Source organism: Perna viridis, chromosome 2 (assembly GCF_037379345.1).
Source record: "Perna viridis isolate PV_CMFRI_1.1 ecotype Kerala chromosome 2, ASM3737934v1, whole genome shotgun sequence".
Classification (NCBI taxonomy): Eukaryota; Metazoa; Mollusca; class Bivalvia; order Mytilida; family Mytilidae; genus Perna; species Perna viridis.
Window position 1 is genome coordinate 25,961,130 of NC_142446.1, and position 18,256 is coordinate 25,979,385.

The 18,256-nt window shown below is 31.5% G+C and overlaps 1 protein-coding gene across 4 annotated transcripts in view; it reads left to right on the forward strand.

Annotated features, from left to right (window-relative positions):
- Positions 1–18,256, forward strand: part of LOC148624245 (anaphase-promoting complex subunit 1-like) — an 82,680-nt gene that overhangs the window by 8,444 nt on the left and 55,980 nt on the right. For 3 of the 4 annotated variants that reach the window (XM_088566850.1, XM_088566852.1, XM_088566854.1), the window contains exons 5-24: positions 1,065–1,159; positions 1,807–1,886; positions 2,321–2,400; positions 4,293–4,438; positions 4,910–5,148; positions 5,329–5,547; positions 5,982–6,080; positions 6,485–6,575; positions 7,612–7,677; positions 8,446–8,595; positions 9,019–9,135; positions 9,642–9,702; positions 10,057–10,244; positions 10,427–10,501; positions 10,929–11,120; positions 11,463–11,533; positions 12,479–12,570; positions 14,634–14,782; positions 15,329–15,407; positions 17,133–17,150. In XM_088566850.1, the coding sequence (XP_088422976.1) occupies positions 1,065–1,159; positions 1,807–1,886; positions 2,321–2,400; positions 4,293–4,438; positions 4,910–5,148; positions 5,329–5,547; positions 5,982–6,080; positions 6,485–6,575; positions 7,612–7,677; positions 8,446–8,595; positions 9,019–9,135; positions 9,642–9,702; positions 10,057–10,244; positions 10,427–10,501; positions 10,929–11,120; positions 11,463–11,533; positions 12,479–12,570; positions 14,634–14,782; positions 15,329–15,407; positions 17,133–17,150 (2,307 nt within the window). The remainder of the gene's footprint in view (positions 1–1,064; positions 1,160–1,806; positions 1,887–2,320; positions 2,401–4,292; positions 4,439–4,909; positions 5,149–5,328; positions 5,548–5,981; positions 6,081–6,484; positions 6,576–7,611; positions 7,678–8,445; positions 8,596–9,018; positions 9,136–9,641; positions 9,703–10,056; positions 10,245–10,426; positions 10,502–10,928; positions 11,121–11,462; positions 11,534–12,478; positions 12,571–14,633; positions 14,783–15,328; positions 15,408–17,132; positions 17,151–18,256) is intronic. The other variant, XM_088566851.1, reaches the window with a different exon arrangement.

Genomic DNA, 18,256 nt, shown 5'->3' on the forward strand with positions numbered 1-18,256 from the left:
CTCATAGCAAAGTTTACAAGATCTTCAAGTAGTTTAAAGCTATTCCAAGAAACTTGTCATTTTGCCATGGCCTCAACTTAAGGCTAAAAACCACTAATTCCACTTCCCATAGGCTTCTATGCTAATTTCACAATATTCAATGGCTTCTCTGGACTTTACCTTAACTTTAACCTGCAGAGGACTATATATCAGCATGATTCTACATATGTCAGCTCACAATCCTCAGAATGGCATGTGGGGTTAGCAGACTTGCAGTGCGGTACTGGTCACCGGAAGTGAGGTGTCTATAAATAGCATGGGAAATCCCAGTGTTTTCACAAGATAGGGGAATATTTAGAAATCATTATGGAGATTAGGCTTCACATCACAAGAAGCAAAATGCACCTATAAAATGTACAGAAATGTTTTTCCTTTCAGAAACTGTTTAAATTTTTTAAATGAGCTGAGAACTTTTTTCACAGCACTATGAGGAACAGGGGTAATTTCTGTGTAGGACTATTTTTGCGTACGTTCCAAATGCTCATTGGTTGAATTGGTGGTCTGTAACCTTAAGAAGTCAGAAATTTAAAGTAAAGAATAATTTAGTATTTATTGTTGGCAACTAAAGAAAAAAGAATGTCTGAACTTGTATTCTTATTTTTATATCGTAATTTGTTGTTTAAAAGTATGAAATGACATCTTTATTTTTACATAAGAAACAAAGAATCTAAATATTTTTTTCTTCATCTCTACAAACAGTGTAGGTCACACTTAAAATAATGTTTGCTTCCTCTTCACATGACTCTACTTCCTGGCTGTAGGTAGGTAGGTAGGGGAAATACTTTTTCTATCCAAAGTTCATCTGATTCTGTCAAAATCATGATCAAAGAATTGAAAATGTTGCTTTGAAAATTGAAAAAAAAATCTGGTCGGAGAATGGCAATGAAATTATTTGAATAGGGCCAATTTTTATGGATATGTAGGGTAAGAGGAAACAAACTTGATTTTAATTTTGGTCTTATTATTTTTCAGACTAGATTCATTTAGAATGAAATTTTGGTAATAAAGGTTTATATTTTTTTCAGGTGATCTTCAGAGAGGTATTTGTGTAGTAGAATCAGGCTCGGTCAGTTGTTTTATGGAGAAAGGAAGTGAGTTCAACACAGCCTTACCATTTCAGGTATTGTTGAAATTGAACTTTTTTCTTGTTGATGGATTAATGAATGATAGTTTTGTACTATTTTGTATACAGACAATAATAGCTCAAAAGAACAAGCTGTTACCTTTGTACTTCAATAACAAATCAGACAAGTATCGGTAATTTGAGGCATTTTGCTTTGATGTACACAGATTTGTAATGTTTGTCACAGTGCTATGGCTCTGATACAAAAAAATAGGTCAGTTTATTAACAAGCATGTGTGACAATTAGGGAGAAATATCCAATAAAAATTTGTCATATCACAATGAAGTTGAATTACATGTACTTTGGTGTTATATGAACTGTATCCCAACACTTTTGGGTCAATCTGACGAAATGGGCGATTTAAAAATATTTTATTGAATGGCAGAATTTTGATTTTTGTAATTTTTTTTTCAATATACGAAATGAAAATAAAATGCTACTTATAAAAATATTAGGCAGTTGGTTTTTGGTACTGGCTTAATGAGCTCACCTAAGATACCATGTAATAAAGCCAGTATCTGAAATCAATTATCTAACATTCTGTATATACTCCATTGTTTATAATTCACTGATGAATATAAAAGTTTTTTCTATGTTTCTTTATATTCTATTAAACATGAGATACAGAACTGATTTACTGTAGGTTGCCAACACTTGGGTTGTTAAGAATGGACTTCTGTTTGAGAGAACAGTGTCTCCAACCGAACTTACTGGCAGTAAAAGGTATATCTTCATTGTATCAGAATTATATTTTTTTATACATTCATTTCAAGGTATACTTCATGTCAATTTAAGGGAAAGCCTTATATATACAATAGTGTGTATTATCTATAAAACAAAAGTAATGCTGCAGAGATCAAGTCATATGTTACCATGCTCAATGTCATATGAATTTGAAATATGAAAAAAGAAAAAGGGCTCCACAAAAATCTAAACTACTGAAATTTTGATTGTCACTGTAGCAATTGAAATGAATGTTCAGAAAATAACTATTGAATTGAATGTTCAGGAAATAAGTGTAAAATTGAATGTTCAGAAAAAATACAAATTCATGAGTTGAAATCATAAATAGGGTAAAATATAAGTAATGCAAATAAACTGGTACTTATATAATATCAGGAATCCTTAACTACATGTTTTATGGTAAATGATTGCAGAAATTCACCAAACCAGACTACAGTTTTCAGTATGCTCCATCCTTTAGATGAAGTTGCCCCAGTCATTACAAAAACATCAGGTATTTCTTATTTCTTATCTTTCTGCTGGCATGAACTATATAAAGCTCTAAACAATGTGATCTGAAAAAAATATCATTGTATTGCCTGTGAAATGCTTCATTTCAATTTTGAAAATCTTTAAATTTTAAAAGTGGTCAGGGGTAGACGAAAGAGGAAAGGAAAACTATGACACGTTGAACAAATCAGTTTTCATGGCACAGATGGATACACTGTAATGATCCACGAGTTCATGATGACGACCATAAAACTTTTGTAGTGATGAGTTCAATCTTGTAGCAACATAACCCTGTCCCAGAAACCTTATTTGTTAGAATTCTAGCGCAATACAAAGTCTGTAGTTTTGGCAAGCTCTGGCATAACGTATGAGTTGTGATATGAACACTCCATACACAGGTGCTGAAGGGACGTTGCCACAGATGTTAAGATTGTTTAAAGATAATATGTCATCTATATAATGGAAACTGAGATTAAAGGATCTAGCTAAACGATATTCTTTCTTTTGGATCAGATCAGCTGTAAAGTCAGCCTCATAAGAGTGAAGGAATAGGTCAGCAAGTAGAGGAGCACAATTTGTTCCCATTGGAATTTTGACCTTTTGTTGAAAAATGTGTCCACCACACTGCACAAATATGTTGTTAATTAAAAATTCCAGCATTTTGTAAACATTTTCTTCTGTATATTTGGAAGATGATTTGGAATTATTTCTTACAAGGTATGAGGAATCTATATATTTGTATCTAGGTGTACCATCTTTTTTGGAAGAACAATGATGTATAATGTTTTTAAGTTGGGATTTTAACTGAGTATGGAGAATAGAAGTATACAGTATTGAAAAATTTATAGGTTTTAATGCTATTATATTCTGATAATAGTCTTGAACTGATTGTTTCCAAAAGATCTTTCAAATTTTCAGGATCCACATTGATATCTGACTTATAGACGAAATCTAGTTGATGAATTAAATTTTCAGATTGAAAATGTTAAAAGCTTGACAATTGTCATTAGCTTAAGCTGTAAAACCCAACATTGAACATCCAGACCATTCCCCCTAGGTTAAATTGTAAACATCAGTTTTAGGAAGACTTTCTTCATCTTCTTTTACAGCTAAAATATGATGCAGGAAAAGAATATTTACTGTTTAGTCTTTATTTTGCCACAATACTGGCCTTTAATGATTTTATTTGTATTTCTCACTTATCCATTTATTGTATTGATTGTTACCTGTGTACACTCATATAAAGCCTAAAACCAAAAGGTGTAATATAAAGATGACCCAATAATGTGCCATAATTTGTGAGAAAATTAATCAATATTTTGGTTGGTTTTGACTGTTCGTTTTATGAATTTCTCTTTTTGTAAGATAAAACTTTTCTTCAAAATGAACTGTTTGGATATCATTAAATTTCTGCTTTATTCTTTTTTGTTCTCTATATTCATGATTTCAATTTGGGTTATTGGTTTTACCAAAATTAGAATGAATGAATAAATGTTCGTTATTAAACAGTTATCATGGCTTGACTTACTGCTATAAATCAACTCCAGTCTAGCTTGTAATTATTTATTTCAACATTTATTGAAGTTATGAAAACAAACAGGTATACTCATTGTAATTAAGGAATAATAGTGATGCTGCTGTCAGAAATCAGTCCGACTTATAAGCAGGTCAAGGCTAAGTTCCAGAAATATTGGACTGAAAAGGGAGTCGGACTAATAGGGGGAATGACTTATACTCGAGTATATACAGTAGACTTACGGTCATTAAAGGTTCATTAATAGATTTTTTAAAGTTTTATTTAATTATGACATTTATGGTTTTTTTTTTTTTAGTGATGTTTGGTTTAACAATGATGCCTAACAAACTATGTATGATACTTAGATTACTCTGTTGTAGGTGTAAATGGCTACCCAAAGATATCCTATTTGACAGATAATACTCAACACATAGTCTTTACCAGTGTAGATCCGTCCTTAGTGTTTACATATGATACAATGATAGGTGTCCACTCAGTCTGGAGAGTTAGAAAAGCTAGTACTGATGTGAGTTCTTACTACAATTTCAGGCTTTCATGCCACATATATTTTTACTAAAAATTATTATTTTTATTCATTTAATTAATTTTCTGTATTTGCTCTTGAAACACATTAAGATTTTACCAATGATACAAGCACTAAAGCAGGTCTTGTAGCTGTTCTATTAGTCTGTCACTCTTAGAGGTAGTTACTTTGTGTAATCTGTAACTTTTTAAAGTTATTGAACCATTATCATTTATCATTCTACACATTATTTACTTGTTAAAAATTGGCACTTTCTGTCCTGGACAAAATTTGTCAATTTCCCCTTCTTTTTCAGCATGTCGAACTGAGCCATTGTCGTCATAGTTTTGTGACTGAGAAACATTAGGTTTTTATTTACTTTTAAAATTATTGTGTAAATTTTGAAATCCTTACCATGGTTCACTACTTTTTTCTTACTAACATCAGTGCCTTTTCTTTTTTTTTTTTTTTAAGGAATGTAGTTCTGTTTGTGCCACATTTGAGACCAGTTTTTTACAGCCTGCAGGACACACTACATCTCTTGGATTAAACATGTCTGCTAGTAACCATTCTAGATTTATCAGTAACCTCTCAGCTCAATCTCCTAGTGTTTCACCAATGAGGAACTTTTCTGGAAGGATTAGTTCCCCTGGAGGAGGATTTATACGATCTCAAAGTCTAAGTCCTTCTGTCAACACCATGGCAGCTGTCAGGTATTTTCATAAATTGGTTTAAATTTGTGCTGTTTCAAAAATTTAAAAAAAGATTTAACCATTAACAGTTTGTATCGCAGGAGGCTGAATTACATAATTATAAAATGTCTTCCTTTTTTTTTGTTATAAAAACATACAAAATAGTTTTGTAACGTCTACATTTTCCTTCTTATATTTTAGTCGAGCTCAGTCTCCAGCAGTAGTGGGTTCGGCCTCAGTAATAAGATTTCAGACACCTTCTCCCAGTATAGCCAGAAGTCCTGCTGGTTACTTTAGAACCCCACCTGTAGGTTCATACAATGTATCACTGATCAATGAGAGTTATTCTGAATGGGTGGAACCTCTGAAACCTGAGGTGTGTTTTGAACACTTGTGGACTGAGCCTGCTCCAGCAATCAGGTAATCCTACCATACCTAATGGGTATGTAGCTGTAATACAAGGACAAAAAAATGAATATTGGCTTCCATAGTTTGATTATAATGCAACTAAATGTATAGAAAATTTGGGATGGAATGAATTTTGAAAGTCATATAAAATGAGATTTTAATCTTTACGTATAATTTTATACATTGTAAGTGCTACTCCTCCTTAACCACTTCAGGGATTTTGACAAAATTTTATAGGAAGGTTAGGTATCATATTTAGATGTGCATGAAGGAATATGATAATTGTCTTATCATTCTAAAGGGAGATAATTGAACATAATGATTATATATTAAACTCCATTCGGAGCAGGGGGTATTCTCTTCATGAGTTGGCTCACAGTATTTTTAGTTCAAGCTAAACCTCATTTATGCTGCACATCACTGATATAATATTTGAATCTTGACAGGGATGGCTCACTTGGAAAGTCCTCTAAAGCTTTTCTGACAAGAGATTTATGTGGACAACAGTATATGTGTTATCTTATTTCATACAGACAGCAGTTGAGGTAAGTGAATAACAAGGTGTTTCCTTATTATTAATGGAGTAGAGTCTATTTATCAACTTTCATTCTATAAATATTCTGTAAGATAATCATTCAATTATTTCCCCTTTCACATCAATAATGTTAAAACTGCAATCTTAATTGAGTTTTTTTAAATCGAAAATTTTGATGTATAAAGTAATTATTTAACTAATGTCTTTCTTATGTTTATAATTGAATGCATTATTTTGCTGCATTAAAAATAATTGGTATGGGTTTTGAAATCTACCATCTGTGCATTATAAATATATATCATTCACCTTTTGGTGAAGAAAAAATGTGAAAGACAGCAAGGCTGTTGAACAATCCCAAATTGTACAGATCGGATACAAGTTTCATGATTAAATGTGCATATCGTCATTGAATAGGTGTGTAAAATTTGAAGAAAGTAATGATTTAAGCCAGCTGATATTTGGAGCTGTAGCAGTAGTTCAGGCAAAGGATGCATTGCCTGTAGAGGTATACTTTTAATTATGTTATGGACTAGGATATACACTATCAAAAGAAGTGTTGATTACAATTTTAAATTGTTAGGTTTTTTATGATTGCAAAATACTATTTCTTTAAACTGTGTAATGTTGGTGGTTGTGACAGGTTCATCGGCACATTTAACATAACATTCACACAGTCCTATTATGATATATGATTCAAATTGATATTGTGTCAACCTTAGAAGTAGTGTACATACAGGCACTTCCCTACTGATTAGGAAACAATCCAGCTTTGATGAACTGATTATTTAATATAATTGCATTATCTGTATGATATACAGATGATTTTATTCATTCTTCTTCTCTTTATTTATCATGAGACTTAGTAAACAAATGTTGAAAAATTCAGTGTATTGACTTGAAATTAAAAACAATATACACAGCTGAGGCTTAGAATCAGAGTAGAATGTGACACTTTTCAAGCAAAGTCATGCCAAATTCATATATTGTTTTTTTTTGTTTTTGTTTTTTATTTCTAGTCAATTTACAGTTATTGTCTTTATACTGCAATAGTTATTATTTTTGTAAATCAAGTTGAATTTTTATATGATATGTTTATTACTATACTTCCCCACTATTGAACCCTGATAGTGAAGCTGTGATAAACAGGTAGTTCATGCAAGGGTAGGAAAGAAGGTGGAGCTAAAGTACACTGTCCAGTGGTGTAGCTAGGTCAAAATCATTGTAAAAGCCTTTCATATTACAGAAAAGGGGAGGGATTTATCTTGGTGGTTTCCATTGCAAGCATGTTGAAGCCTTGGCTTCTTGAAAAACATTTTAGTTATGCCTTGTGCTGTCAGTGACCATAGATTAGCAATAAACATACTGTCAGTGCATTTTGGTTGCTCAAATAGGATGATTGCAGTGTAAATGAGTATAACATACAATAGGTTCGCTATAGTTTTGTTGCATCTTGTTTGTGATTGTTAAACAAGGTATCATCTTAATAGCTTCTTACACTAGGAGAAAACGTGTACTTTACATTAAACTTAATTCATTTTCAGAGTTTAGATTTACTGGTGGTTATTGATCCTTGTAATGTATTATGGGTTTACAGTGGGAACACCAAGGTAATGCAATTAAGTAAAATGTTGTAATTCTTTGTAAATGTTTTGATTCCATTTTAAAAAGTACTTATTCTTTATATATACTATTGTTACAAATTTCATGTGCTGAGTATTGTATTAAAATATTCCAAAAGTGTTTGCCTGAATGGTTTTCCTGAGCTGCAACTCGACTCAGGGACTTTTTTGGGCCTCTGTGCACCCAATTACCACACCTTGTTAGTGCCTCTTTGCCCACGTAAATCTTATACTAGAGGTTACTATCATGAATCTTCAGAAAAGTGCAAAAAAATGAAGAGCTACTGTTGATATTGTGAGATTTATCATGAGTTATTGCCCTCAGAAAATAGAAATTTCAAATTTTGTTTTCTTTGTAATCTCATGTCTATGTTTATATTTGGATATAATTTGTACACAATGTTACTGCCATGAATCTATTGTTTGTATGAAAAAATCCAAGATGAATGACTTATATTGTGAGAGTTATCTACATTGAACATTGAAATTTAGTCAATATTTTTTGCTCTCACTTCTTATTCTACAGGATAAGTATTCCAAATGTTACAATATTAACATCTTTTGAACAAACAGGGGACATGAAAGATTTTTTGTTTACCCTTGGTGTTAAAGATCTGATTTTTTTTTGTTTTGGATTGTTTAAGGCCTAACTTTTAGTGAGTAATCTTTATTTTTTATAGTTTTTTTCCCACTATATTGCAATAATGGTTAAGCAATGAAGTAAATAATAAATAATAATGTTCTATGTTTTGACAGATTAACAGACTACATGTACCAACCTTACCTGTTGGAACTGGTTCAATGAGTATGTTGAGGACTGTTACACCATTGAATAGTCCCACCAGAGGAGGAGTATTTACCTCAAGCCGACCTCCAAGTGCTATGGATGCAAGATTTGATGAGGAAGTATGTTGATGGTTATTCTTAAAAGTGTAACTAGTAAACAACTTTAACAATATAACACCATAAAAAAATAAATGTGTTAAACATCTGATCATAAAACAGATGTTTAACACATATATTTTTTTATGGTGTTATATTGTAACACCAAGATTATTATACAGTTTATTGTACAATACACAAAAATATTGTATGTCCATATTGTATGTGGAAGCCTGTGTTGTCTGAGCCATACATGGGATGAGTCCAGGACATTTTCTGTAGTGTTACTTAACTCTGTTATAACCTTTTTATCATACAGCTACATTTGAACATGTAAGTAAAGTAATTGGCCAACATATATTATGAACAGAGAGTAATGTCAGCAGTATGTTTTATATTCACTATTGAAAAATATTTGACACTTTTTATTATTTGCTTTTCTTTCAGTTAAACCATATTTCACCAGTGTCAGATGCTGATGAGTCTGCCAACTTTGAGGAAAACCCATTACAGACTGGATTTGTTCAAGGTCTTAGAGATAACATAGGGGCTAAATTCACTATTGTAAGATATTTTATATATTGTTCAACCCTTTCCAGGTTAGACAATCTGTGTGTAAATAGTCTCACTATCTCTAAAATGGTTATTAGGACAGAAGGAAACTCCTCACTTATTTAATTGAATTAAAATGATGTAATGATGTGCTTACTGACAGATATTTACACAAACTAGTTGTGGACTTTCTTACTGCAAAAAGGAGAAATTTGTGGGTATTTTTTGTGTTCTTGTAGAAGCTTTTATATTATGGTAAGATTTTAATTTTGTTCAACTGAAGTTATCACAAAGAAATAAACTGTAGGATGTAAAATTACATATCATTGTAATCATTATTTAATAAATTACATTCAGAAATGCTGTAATCGTTAATTTAATTTAATCATACAATTTGCAAAGTTATTGTAATTTATTGAATTACATGGAGAGTAATGGGACCCATCTCTGTAGGTTGCTTATCATTCTTGGTTTATTAGATCATTTTGTAATGGAGATTTAATAATGTGTGTTGACAGGAGCTGATGAATGGACATATGTGTAGAGCAACAATGCCAAATCATACTAATTCTCCTGGAAGTGAGTACATTCATGTTGGATACTGTTTGTTTAAAAGGAAAAACATTGGGAAGGCTATCATTTCTTAAAAGTGATTTTTGTGAAAAAGAGATTACATTTTAGATATAATATTCTTGTAATTCTACCAAATCCACTAGCTGCTAGATCTAATGAAGTCATGGAATCCTTTAGCTGTAACAAGCTTTGTAATCGTAATGTCTACATTAATTATGTATAGTTTGACAAAGATAGAAAATAGTGCTTGCTTAATCTATATACCAAGTTATACTAAAAAAAGATAGATATAGTGAAACTTTTTTGGATAGAAGGTTTCTTTTTATATTTTACTTCATCACTCATATATTTATTTTCTAGTTGAGGCCTGTCTGAATGGGTTGAAACATATGTTGCCAAAAGACTTGGCCATCATGTTACTAGGGAAGTGGTTTACAATGAGGAATACCCCTGGAGGTTTAGGGAACCAGTCAGAATGGACACTGTTTACTCGATGTCTCCTCAATTTGATGGGTTATGATACAACAAGGCTTGCACTCACTAATCAGGTAACAGTTAATCATAAATCATCAGTATATCATGTTTTACCTTTGTAAACTGTTTAAAGAAGTCTTAGTTTATTTTGAGTTTTTTTATTCAATGTCAGAAAATATTGAGAAAAAAAACCAATGCAATTTTGATCATTGGATAGAGATACCTATAACTTAGGTTGTACTTGATTGTATTACAGAAAGATCTGGATGTATCAATGTCTCCAGTAATAGCCCAGAAGAAACCTAAACAATCAGACCAAGGAAGTGATGAGGTCAGTCTACGCTGTGTGATGTCTTAAAGATTACATCATGTATATATTGATTCTCTTCTGTGATTAGCGGTTTATATTTTTTCACCACTTGAGATTTAAATAAAAAATAGGCTGAAGGAGCATTGGTTTCTCCCATGAAATCTGTTGGAAACTTGCCAAATATTAAATGTTGGGAAATTTTTTACAGAAATTTAATTACTGTCAGATGGTTAAAAAGTCATGTGCAATTTTAATCACCAGCTTAGAATGGGAGAAAAATTAGTTCAACATTATACATATTGTAGTCATCTTTTACTTAATCTCTGAAAGCAATAAAAATATCTATTCAGTTCAGGTCAGTAGAGTTATAGCCTTATTTTTTATTTGTGAAAAACAGTGGTTAAAGCCTTTGTTTGTTAGGGATGCTAAAAATATTAATATATTTTAGGACTGGGAATATTTACTGAACTCTGACCACCACCAGTTATTAAGCCACACTTTAGAGTCATCTTCTGGTCTATCTTCAGTTAGTTCTGTACCAGATGGAACTGTATTCTCGAAACCATGTAGCATCAACACAACAGCTCCTCTGTTTGTACACATACCATCTATAATGATGGCTTTACATCTGGTGTATGAGGTAATTCCATTTTTGTACACATACCATCTATAATGATGGCTTTACATCTGGTGTATAAGGTAATTCCATTTTTGTACACATACCATCTATAATGATGGCTTTACATCTGGTATATGAGGTAATTCCATTTTTGTACACATGTTTTAAAAGCATTTCATCTAGTGTATGTGGTAATTATCACAATCTGTTTGGTTCATAGACTATTTCTTTTTTCACCAGTTTAGACTTCTACTGTGAACAGTTTTTTTTTTCAAAACAGGTTCTTTGTTTTTATTGTATTCTAATTGTGTTCTATGTTTAATTTTACCATTGTTTGTAGAATATGATTGTATAACTTTTCAGGATATGAAGTTGAATATCTTACTTACTGATGAACTATCAAAATTGGCATCTGTTCTGTTCCAAATAGCAAGGTAATTTTGTTCATTAAACTTCATTGTTGTTATCAAAATATATGATATTTTGACTAATGATCTCAAATCTCTAACTGAAGGGTAGCTATATTTACCCTTTTCAAAAATGTTGATATTTATTGGTTGTCTTTTAGTCCTAATTAACTAATGAAGAAATCATTATAGAATGATTTCTGTTTTTGGCTTAGTTATTGTGCCTATGATATGCTTCAGAAAAATGTAGAATGTCTCTACCTAATAACAAAACAGAAATGTTTAGCTTATATTATCATGTCAGACAATGCTTGTATTGTATTATTTGACAGAGATGTTAACTGTCCCAGTCTCTCTGTGAGACTTATGATAAACAAGGTGAATCTACCTCCTGCTGACTTTTGGTGTGCTATGTATCTATATGTAAACAAAATAGTTGCCTTATTTTGTTTGGCCGTTATGTTGATTTCCTGTTTTAAATCTCAAATCTTGTATCACAGGATATGTGAAGTGAACTGGCTGATTTTGGCATGTTCTTCTGGATATTTTATTACATTGTTGAGGGTCATTTACGTCATGGCATTGGATGACTATTGGTCAAAGTGCTCAATCTAAAAAAAACTCTAGTAGAAATCTATGACTTTCACTTACATATTAACTCATAATCTCACTATTGTCAATCCTTCATTAAAATGCACAGCAAAGCAGGTATTTACTTGTATAAGAAAAATTCACAGTTGTTTATAGCCAATAAGTTTAACATTGTTTGGGAAGGCTACATGTTTAAATCTAGTTCAGGTTTGTATATTGCACCGATATTTATACTGAATAATTTTGTGTTTCATTATCACAATTAGAGCTATGGTGAATCTATCGGAGAGGCTCTTTGAAAAGTTTAAAACATCTCTGTATTTAACAGATTGTTCTTTGAAATAAACTGTAGGATAAACATTTGAATTTTCCTTTTTTCAGTGACTTGAAGTGTGGTAACTACACAGATTTTTACAGTAGAGATTTTCCACAGTTGTTTCAAAGGAATGATGACTTCAGTCAAATTAATGAAGGTATAATTATTGTATTTGTTGTAGACTCTTTATGATATTACACTTATATAAAACTTAAAACAAAGAGACAAAATGTACAAATTATTGATAGATAAGGCCATAATAAATAAAAAGATTCCTAGATTCTCATCCAATTTTTATTCCCCATATATAAGTTCACCATGATAAGTTACAGGTCAAGTTTAACTTTCGTTCCACTTAGATGATTTTTACTGAAATTACGGGCCTTGAACTTAAAAAAAATTCACAGAAATAATAGTTTTCATGATAAATTACAGGTCAAGTGTACGTTTTGTTTTGCTATGATGATATTTACTTTTGATTATTTATTAAAAACTCAAAGAAATCAGTCTGGAACAAGGGTCTGGAAATTTTGACAGCCCATGCCGGACATTTTATCAAACTTCAGCAGACATTTGTGTCAGTCTTTTGCATGCTCAGATTGAAAATAAACTTTTAAAAAAACTTTTTTATGAAGTTATTTTAAGATAAATATTGGAAATTGTGTTTTTTTAACACATACTCTGTCTTTTACAAAATATCAGAATGAGTGAACGAGTTCGGTTTCGACCACATGTGGCCATTCTAACATGTAAACAAAACATCATTTCTCTCAGACTTATTCCTCACATAGGCAAACAGCCGAAAACTTCCAAGTGATGAAAAAAAATGTTGATTATTTATAAAAGAAAATCGCATTTTGTATATTGATTTAAATGGCCTGTTGACTTCTGTGTTAAAAAGATTCAATAGATGAATTAATAATTACAAACTACCACTGATTCATAGTTTATGTTCCACATGCTTTCGTTACCTCTGAAAGATCGGCGGGAAAATGATGGACTTGTCAATCTTTTTTCTTTATTACTCAATTAATAAATGTATGAAAATTCTTAAAGTCACTTCAATTAATTCGTTTACGCAATGGAACTGTATGTGTAGCATTAATTTAATTATGCAATCAACTAATCAGTTACTGGTAAATCACAGTCACAGGTGGCTGCACATCAGCTAAAATTGACACATACCTGTCAATTAATTTTCAGTAAACAATAAGGAGACAGGTAGACAAGATGCTTATACAGTAATAAAACCGCACAGACTGTAATTTATAAGGGTTGACAATTTTTTTATATTCTGATATTGGAAAATGGTCGTCGGTCATTTGCAAAATTTGTTGGTCTAAGACCAGCCATTTTTTACCGTTTCCAGACCCTTGGTCTGAAGTTTGAAACTACCTTTCTTAGTAACAGAATTTAGTTAGAAGATAAAGAAAAAATCATTTTCAAAAATCTTTTTAAAATTTTATTTGGTTGCAATCTTTTCTAAAACCCTCCAATTCCTTTTTTATAGGCGTCCTTCTACATGTATTTCTCTTACAAACAAATTTACTTGAGTATCCAACATGAGGAAGCGTGGGGTATGTGAGCACGCTCACTAAGGTTCTTTAATTGGGAAAAATATGGGGGGGGGGGGAGACGAATTGTATTTATTATTTCTTATTTTTCCTACAGTAACTCATATGTACTGAAAAACAAACTTTGTTGTTATCATCATCTATGTGTGCTTAATGATTGATTTTACAAAAGTATCAAAAAGGCTCTATCAAAGTACATGTGTGTCTACTGCTACACCCTTACCAGTTTTTATCAGTTTGGAACCATTGTTCAAAGAAATGGCAGCCAAAAATTAAAAAAATTACAAAACGAAAGTTATTAAATGACGATGATTACAAAGCAAGTCTGGACAAGACATGGAATATATCCAGAAATTTTAGTCTGGTATTATTTTTCAAAATGTATATTGAAAATAGAAACAATCAGGGAAGGCTTGCAAAATGAAATCAGATGGGCATGAGAATCTAGGAATATTTTAGGTTAGATTGATTAGGATGAATTATTGTTAAGATTGATTAGGATGAAAGTTAAGGTCAAGCTGTTTATTTTGGAAGTGACTTTACTTTTGGGATTTTAAATCTTGTAATGTGCAGTTTTCGCAGTAATTTTGAGGAATCAATAGGTAGGTTATTTCAAAATTTTTACAGTTTTTTTTTCTCCTTTCAGAACACTTACAGAAGATGCAGTATCCTGGAATCTACAGTGAATTAGTACCTTCTGTTTACCAGTGGGTGATGACACATCTCGGTAACGATGATCCAGGACCTTTTCCATTCATACCAAATGTCTGTAATAATATCAGGAATGTTGTCTCTGTAAGTATTAACTCTGGTGGCTGGAAAACATTTCAAGTTCTATAAGGGCCTAATCTAGAGTGAGAAATGAGTAAAATCTTCTTGTTTGTGCTCACATCTTCCAATTGTCATTGACATGGAGAAGATTTTGTAGTAGATTGCATAGACAAAAATGTCAATATTGTTATTTTTCAGACAGAATTTACTAGAACTTCTCCTTGTCATTGATGATCATAAATTATGCCCTGGTTCTATGCACACAAATTAAGTGTAAACCAACATTTTTGTGGATATAAGTTTGTGAATATTAAAAAAAAGATGTACATGTTCCACAGATTCTGAAGGAAAGTTTTTGTTCTTGTGAGCTTAGTGAAAACAGATTGCTTACGAAAATAAGTTCACAGAAATAAGTTGGTGTAAGGTCAGAGGCAATAACCATAATGCATATGAAAATAAAATCCATGCATATTAGTTACTAGCAGACATTGTCAATTATTGGTATTAGAATTATATACAAAAAAAAGTAGAATAATTCAATAGACTAACCATTTCTATACATATTTCTAGTTGTATGCTTTGATGGTGAAGAGAAATATGAGTACAGACCAGGCCATAGAGAGGTGTCTAAGGAGAGTAGCACCTGCTGGTATGTTTAGCTTTCTGTCCTAGAAAATGTTTCCCTTTGAAAATGAAATCATCCCTTTGCATACATTCTTTTTTGTGCCTATTGAATTAATTTTTTCCAGATCTTATAACCTGAAACTTATAATTCAGGATTTTTTTTTTTGGGAGACCCTGGATAATTCATTAATAAACTAGACTTAAAGTGATTGAGTAGGTGGAGTTATTAATAAAAATCTAGTAATATTATTCATTGGTATATATCTTTACAATAACATATTTATATAATACTTATTTATACTACCCCAAAATTTCACAAAACAGCACTGAAAATAGTAGTAAACCGAATATGTTCTGAAGTCTTTGTAGTCTTTGATATGATTTTTTATTCTGTACCTATAAAAGTCATCTGATCTGTAAATGGCATTCTCTAGTCAATGTTACCATAGCATGTTACATCTCTAGTCCACATTATCATAACATGTTACTACTTTAGTACACATTATCATAACATGCTACATCTCTAGATCACATTGTCATAACATGTTACATCTCTTGTCCAAATTATCATAACACGTTACTACTTTAGTACACATTATCATAACTTTCTACATCTCTAGATCACATTGTCATAACATTCTACATCTCTAGAACACATTGTCATAACATATTACATCTCTAGTCCACATTATCATAACACGTTACTACTTTAGTACACATTATCATAACTTTCTACATCTCTAGATCACATTGTCATAACATTCTACATCTCTAGAACACATTGTCATAACATATTACATCTTAGTCCACATTATCATAACATGTTACTAAACATGTTACATCTCTCATCAGCATTATCATAACATGCTACATCTCTAGGACACATTGTCTTGACATGTTACATCTCTTGTCCACATTATCATAACATGTTACTACTTTAGTACACATTATCATAACATGCTACATCTCTAGTACACATTATCATAACATGTTACTACTTTAGTACACATTATCATAACGTGCTACATCTCTAGTACACATTGTTATAACATGTTACATCCCTAGATGTACACATTATCATTACATGTTGCATCTCCGGTACATATTTTTCATTACATGTCCATGTGGCCCATTTGGGTCTGGGTGTAAAAAAAATAGGCCTGCAGCAGTGCTAAGCTAGTCATAAAAGGCGACTAAATAGTGCTCAGAACCCACAGAGCAACTGGGTTGTGTGCCCCAGGTGGTAGAATGGGGTACCCCTGACATGTTACTTGCTGGGGTCTTCAGGCCATAATACAGAAAACCTGACTGCAAACCATAGTGGTGCAACGTGTGGGGAAAGATGCCAGCTTTCTTGCACTTTAAAGAACCCTTCTTTGGTATTCTATTTGAGTAGGAACCATTGGGCTCTGCCACAGGAGGCAAAATTGTCTGACCCTACCCACCTCTCCCTATTTTTAGTGGCAATCAAAATTTGTTGACCCCATTATCCTTGTGTCCCATCCCATTTTCCATTTCATCATTTCATGTTCATTTTATCATCCATTTCATGTTCATCGCCTGAATATAGCTGAAATATTGCTGTTTTGGTGTTAAATCCCAACAATCAATCAATCTAGTCCATATTATATTATATATACCATCTATATTATCAGTACATGTTGTTAGAACATCAGTTAGAATTTAACAACCAAACAGACATAAATATTCACATTCTTTATTATATATTTTATATCTATTGATAACTTAGGTTGTGTTAACAGTCCAGGTATTGTTTAAAACCACACATCATCTTCTGATATAAAGCATTGGTGTTGTCCGTTTGGAAAAAATCTTCTGGAATGTACTGTTATATTGTATTCGGATGAACTATATATTGCATGCACAAACATTTCTCTGTCCTACCAATAGAGTACAGTCACCATTGTTTGTCCAGATGTCATTATCATACTTTTGTTTAATTGCAGATGAATTCAAGACAAAATTTCATTCTTATGTTTCAAGAGTTGAAACTAAAATTTCCTTCCTTTTCTGATTCATGGTATAAAAATGAATATTTAACCAAACATTCGTAACCAGAAATAACAGAAGTTTGATTTAAAACTCATTTGACAATAAGAACCCGTACTGGGCACATGCTTGGAAATTACTGCTACAGGCTTGCTTGCATTCAATGAACCTATGATAAACTATTATTATACAAGTTCTGCATGCTATGATTTACTTTGATTTTTTTAATATTTCTTTTTTTTTTATTGTAAAAACCCTGTTGAGTTGTTTTTTTTTCTTTTATGTAATATTTTTGGTGTTTATAAAGATAAGTGTAGTTTAAATACTTAAGATAAACGAATTTAAGCATAATGCTTCAGACATTATTGTGTGCAATGATTATTAAAGTATCATTATCTATATCTTTGGAATCAATAAAAAAAAATCTAAAGTTTAATTGCAATTTTGTCATGTAAGTAAAAAAAAAAAATGCCAATTTGTTTGTTGTGATTTTGAGAATAATCCCAATCAATAATGTTAACAATTTCCATAATGCCAGTTTTTATCATGGATATTTTGGAAGCATCACAATAACTTTTGAATTTACAGTATTATGAGCACAACTTTGGGGTATTTCATGAATAATTTTTTGTATCTACAAGCTTGCTGCAAATGGGAAAGTGTAATCTTTGTGTTCGGTATGGTTATTTATCAGGAAACGCTTGTATTATACTTAACAACAGGTAATGAATTTTATTCTGAAAAAGCCTTACATTTGATAAAGCTAGATACAGTTACCATGCATAGGAATTAAGTAAAGATTTCTCATGACAATTATTTTAATGGAGCAGTCAGTATTTTGTTTAGATTGAGATATTTTTGATT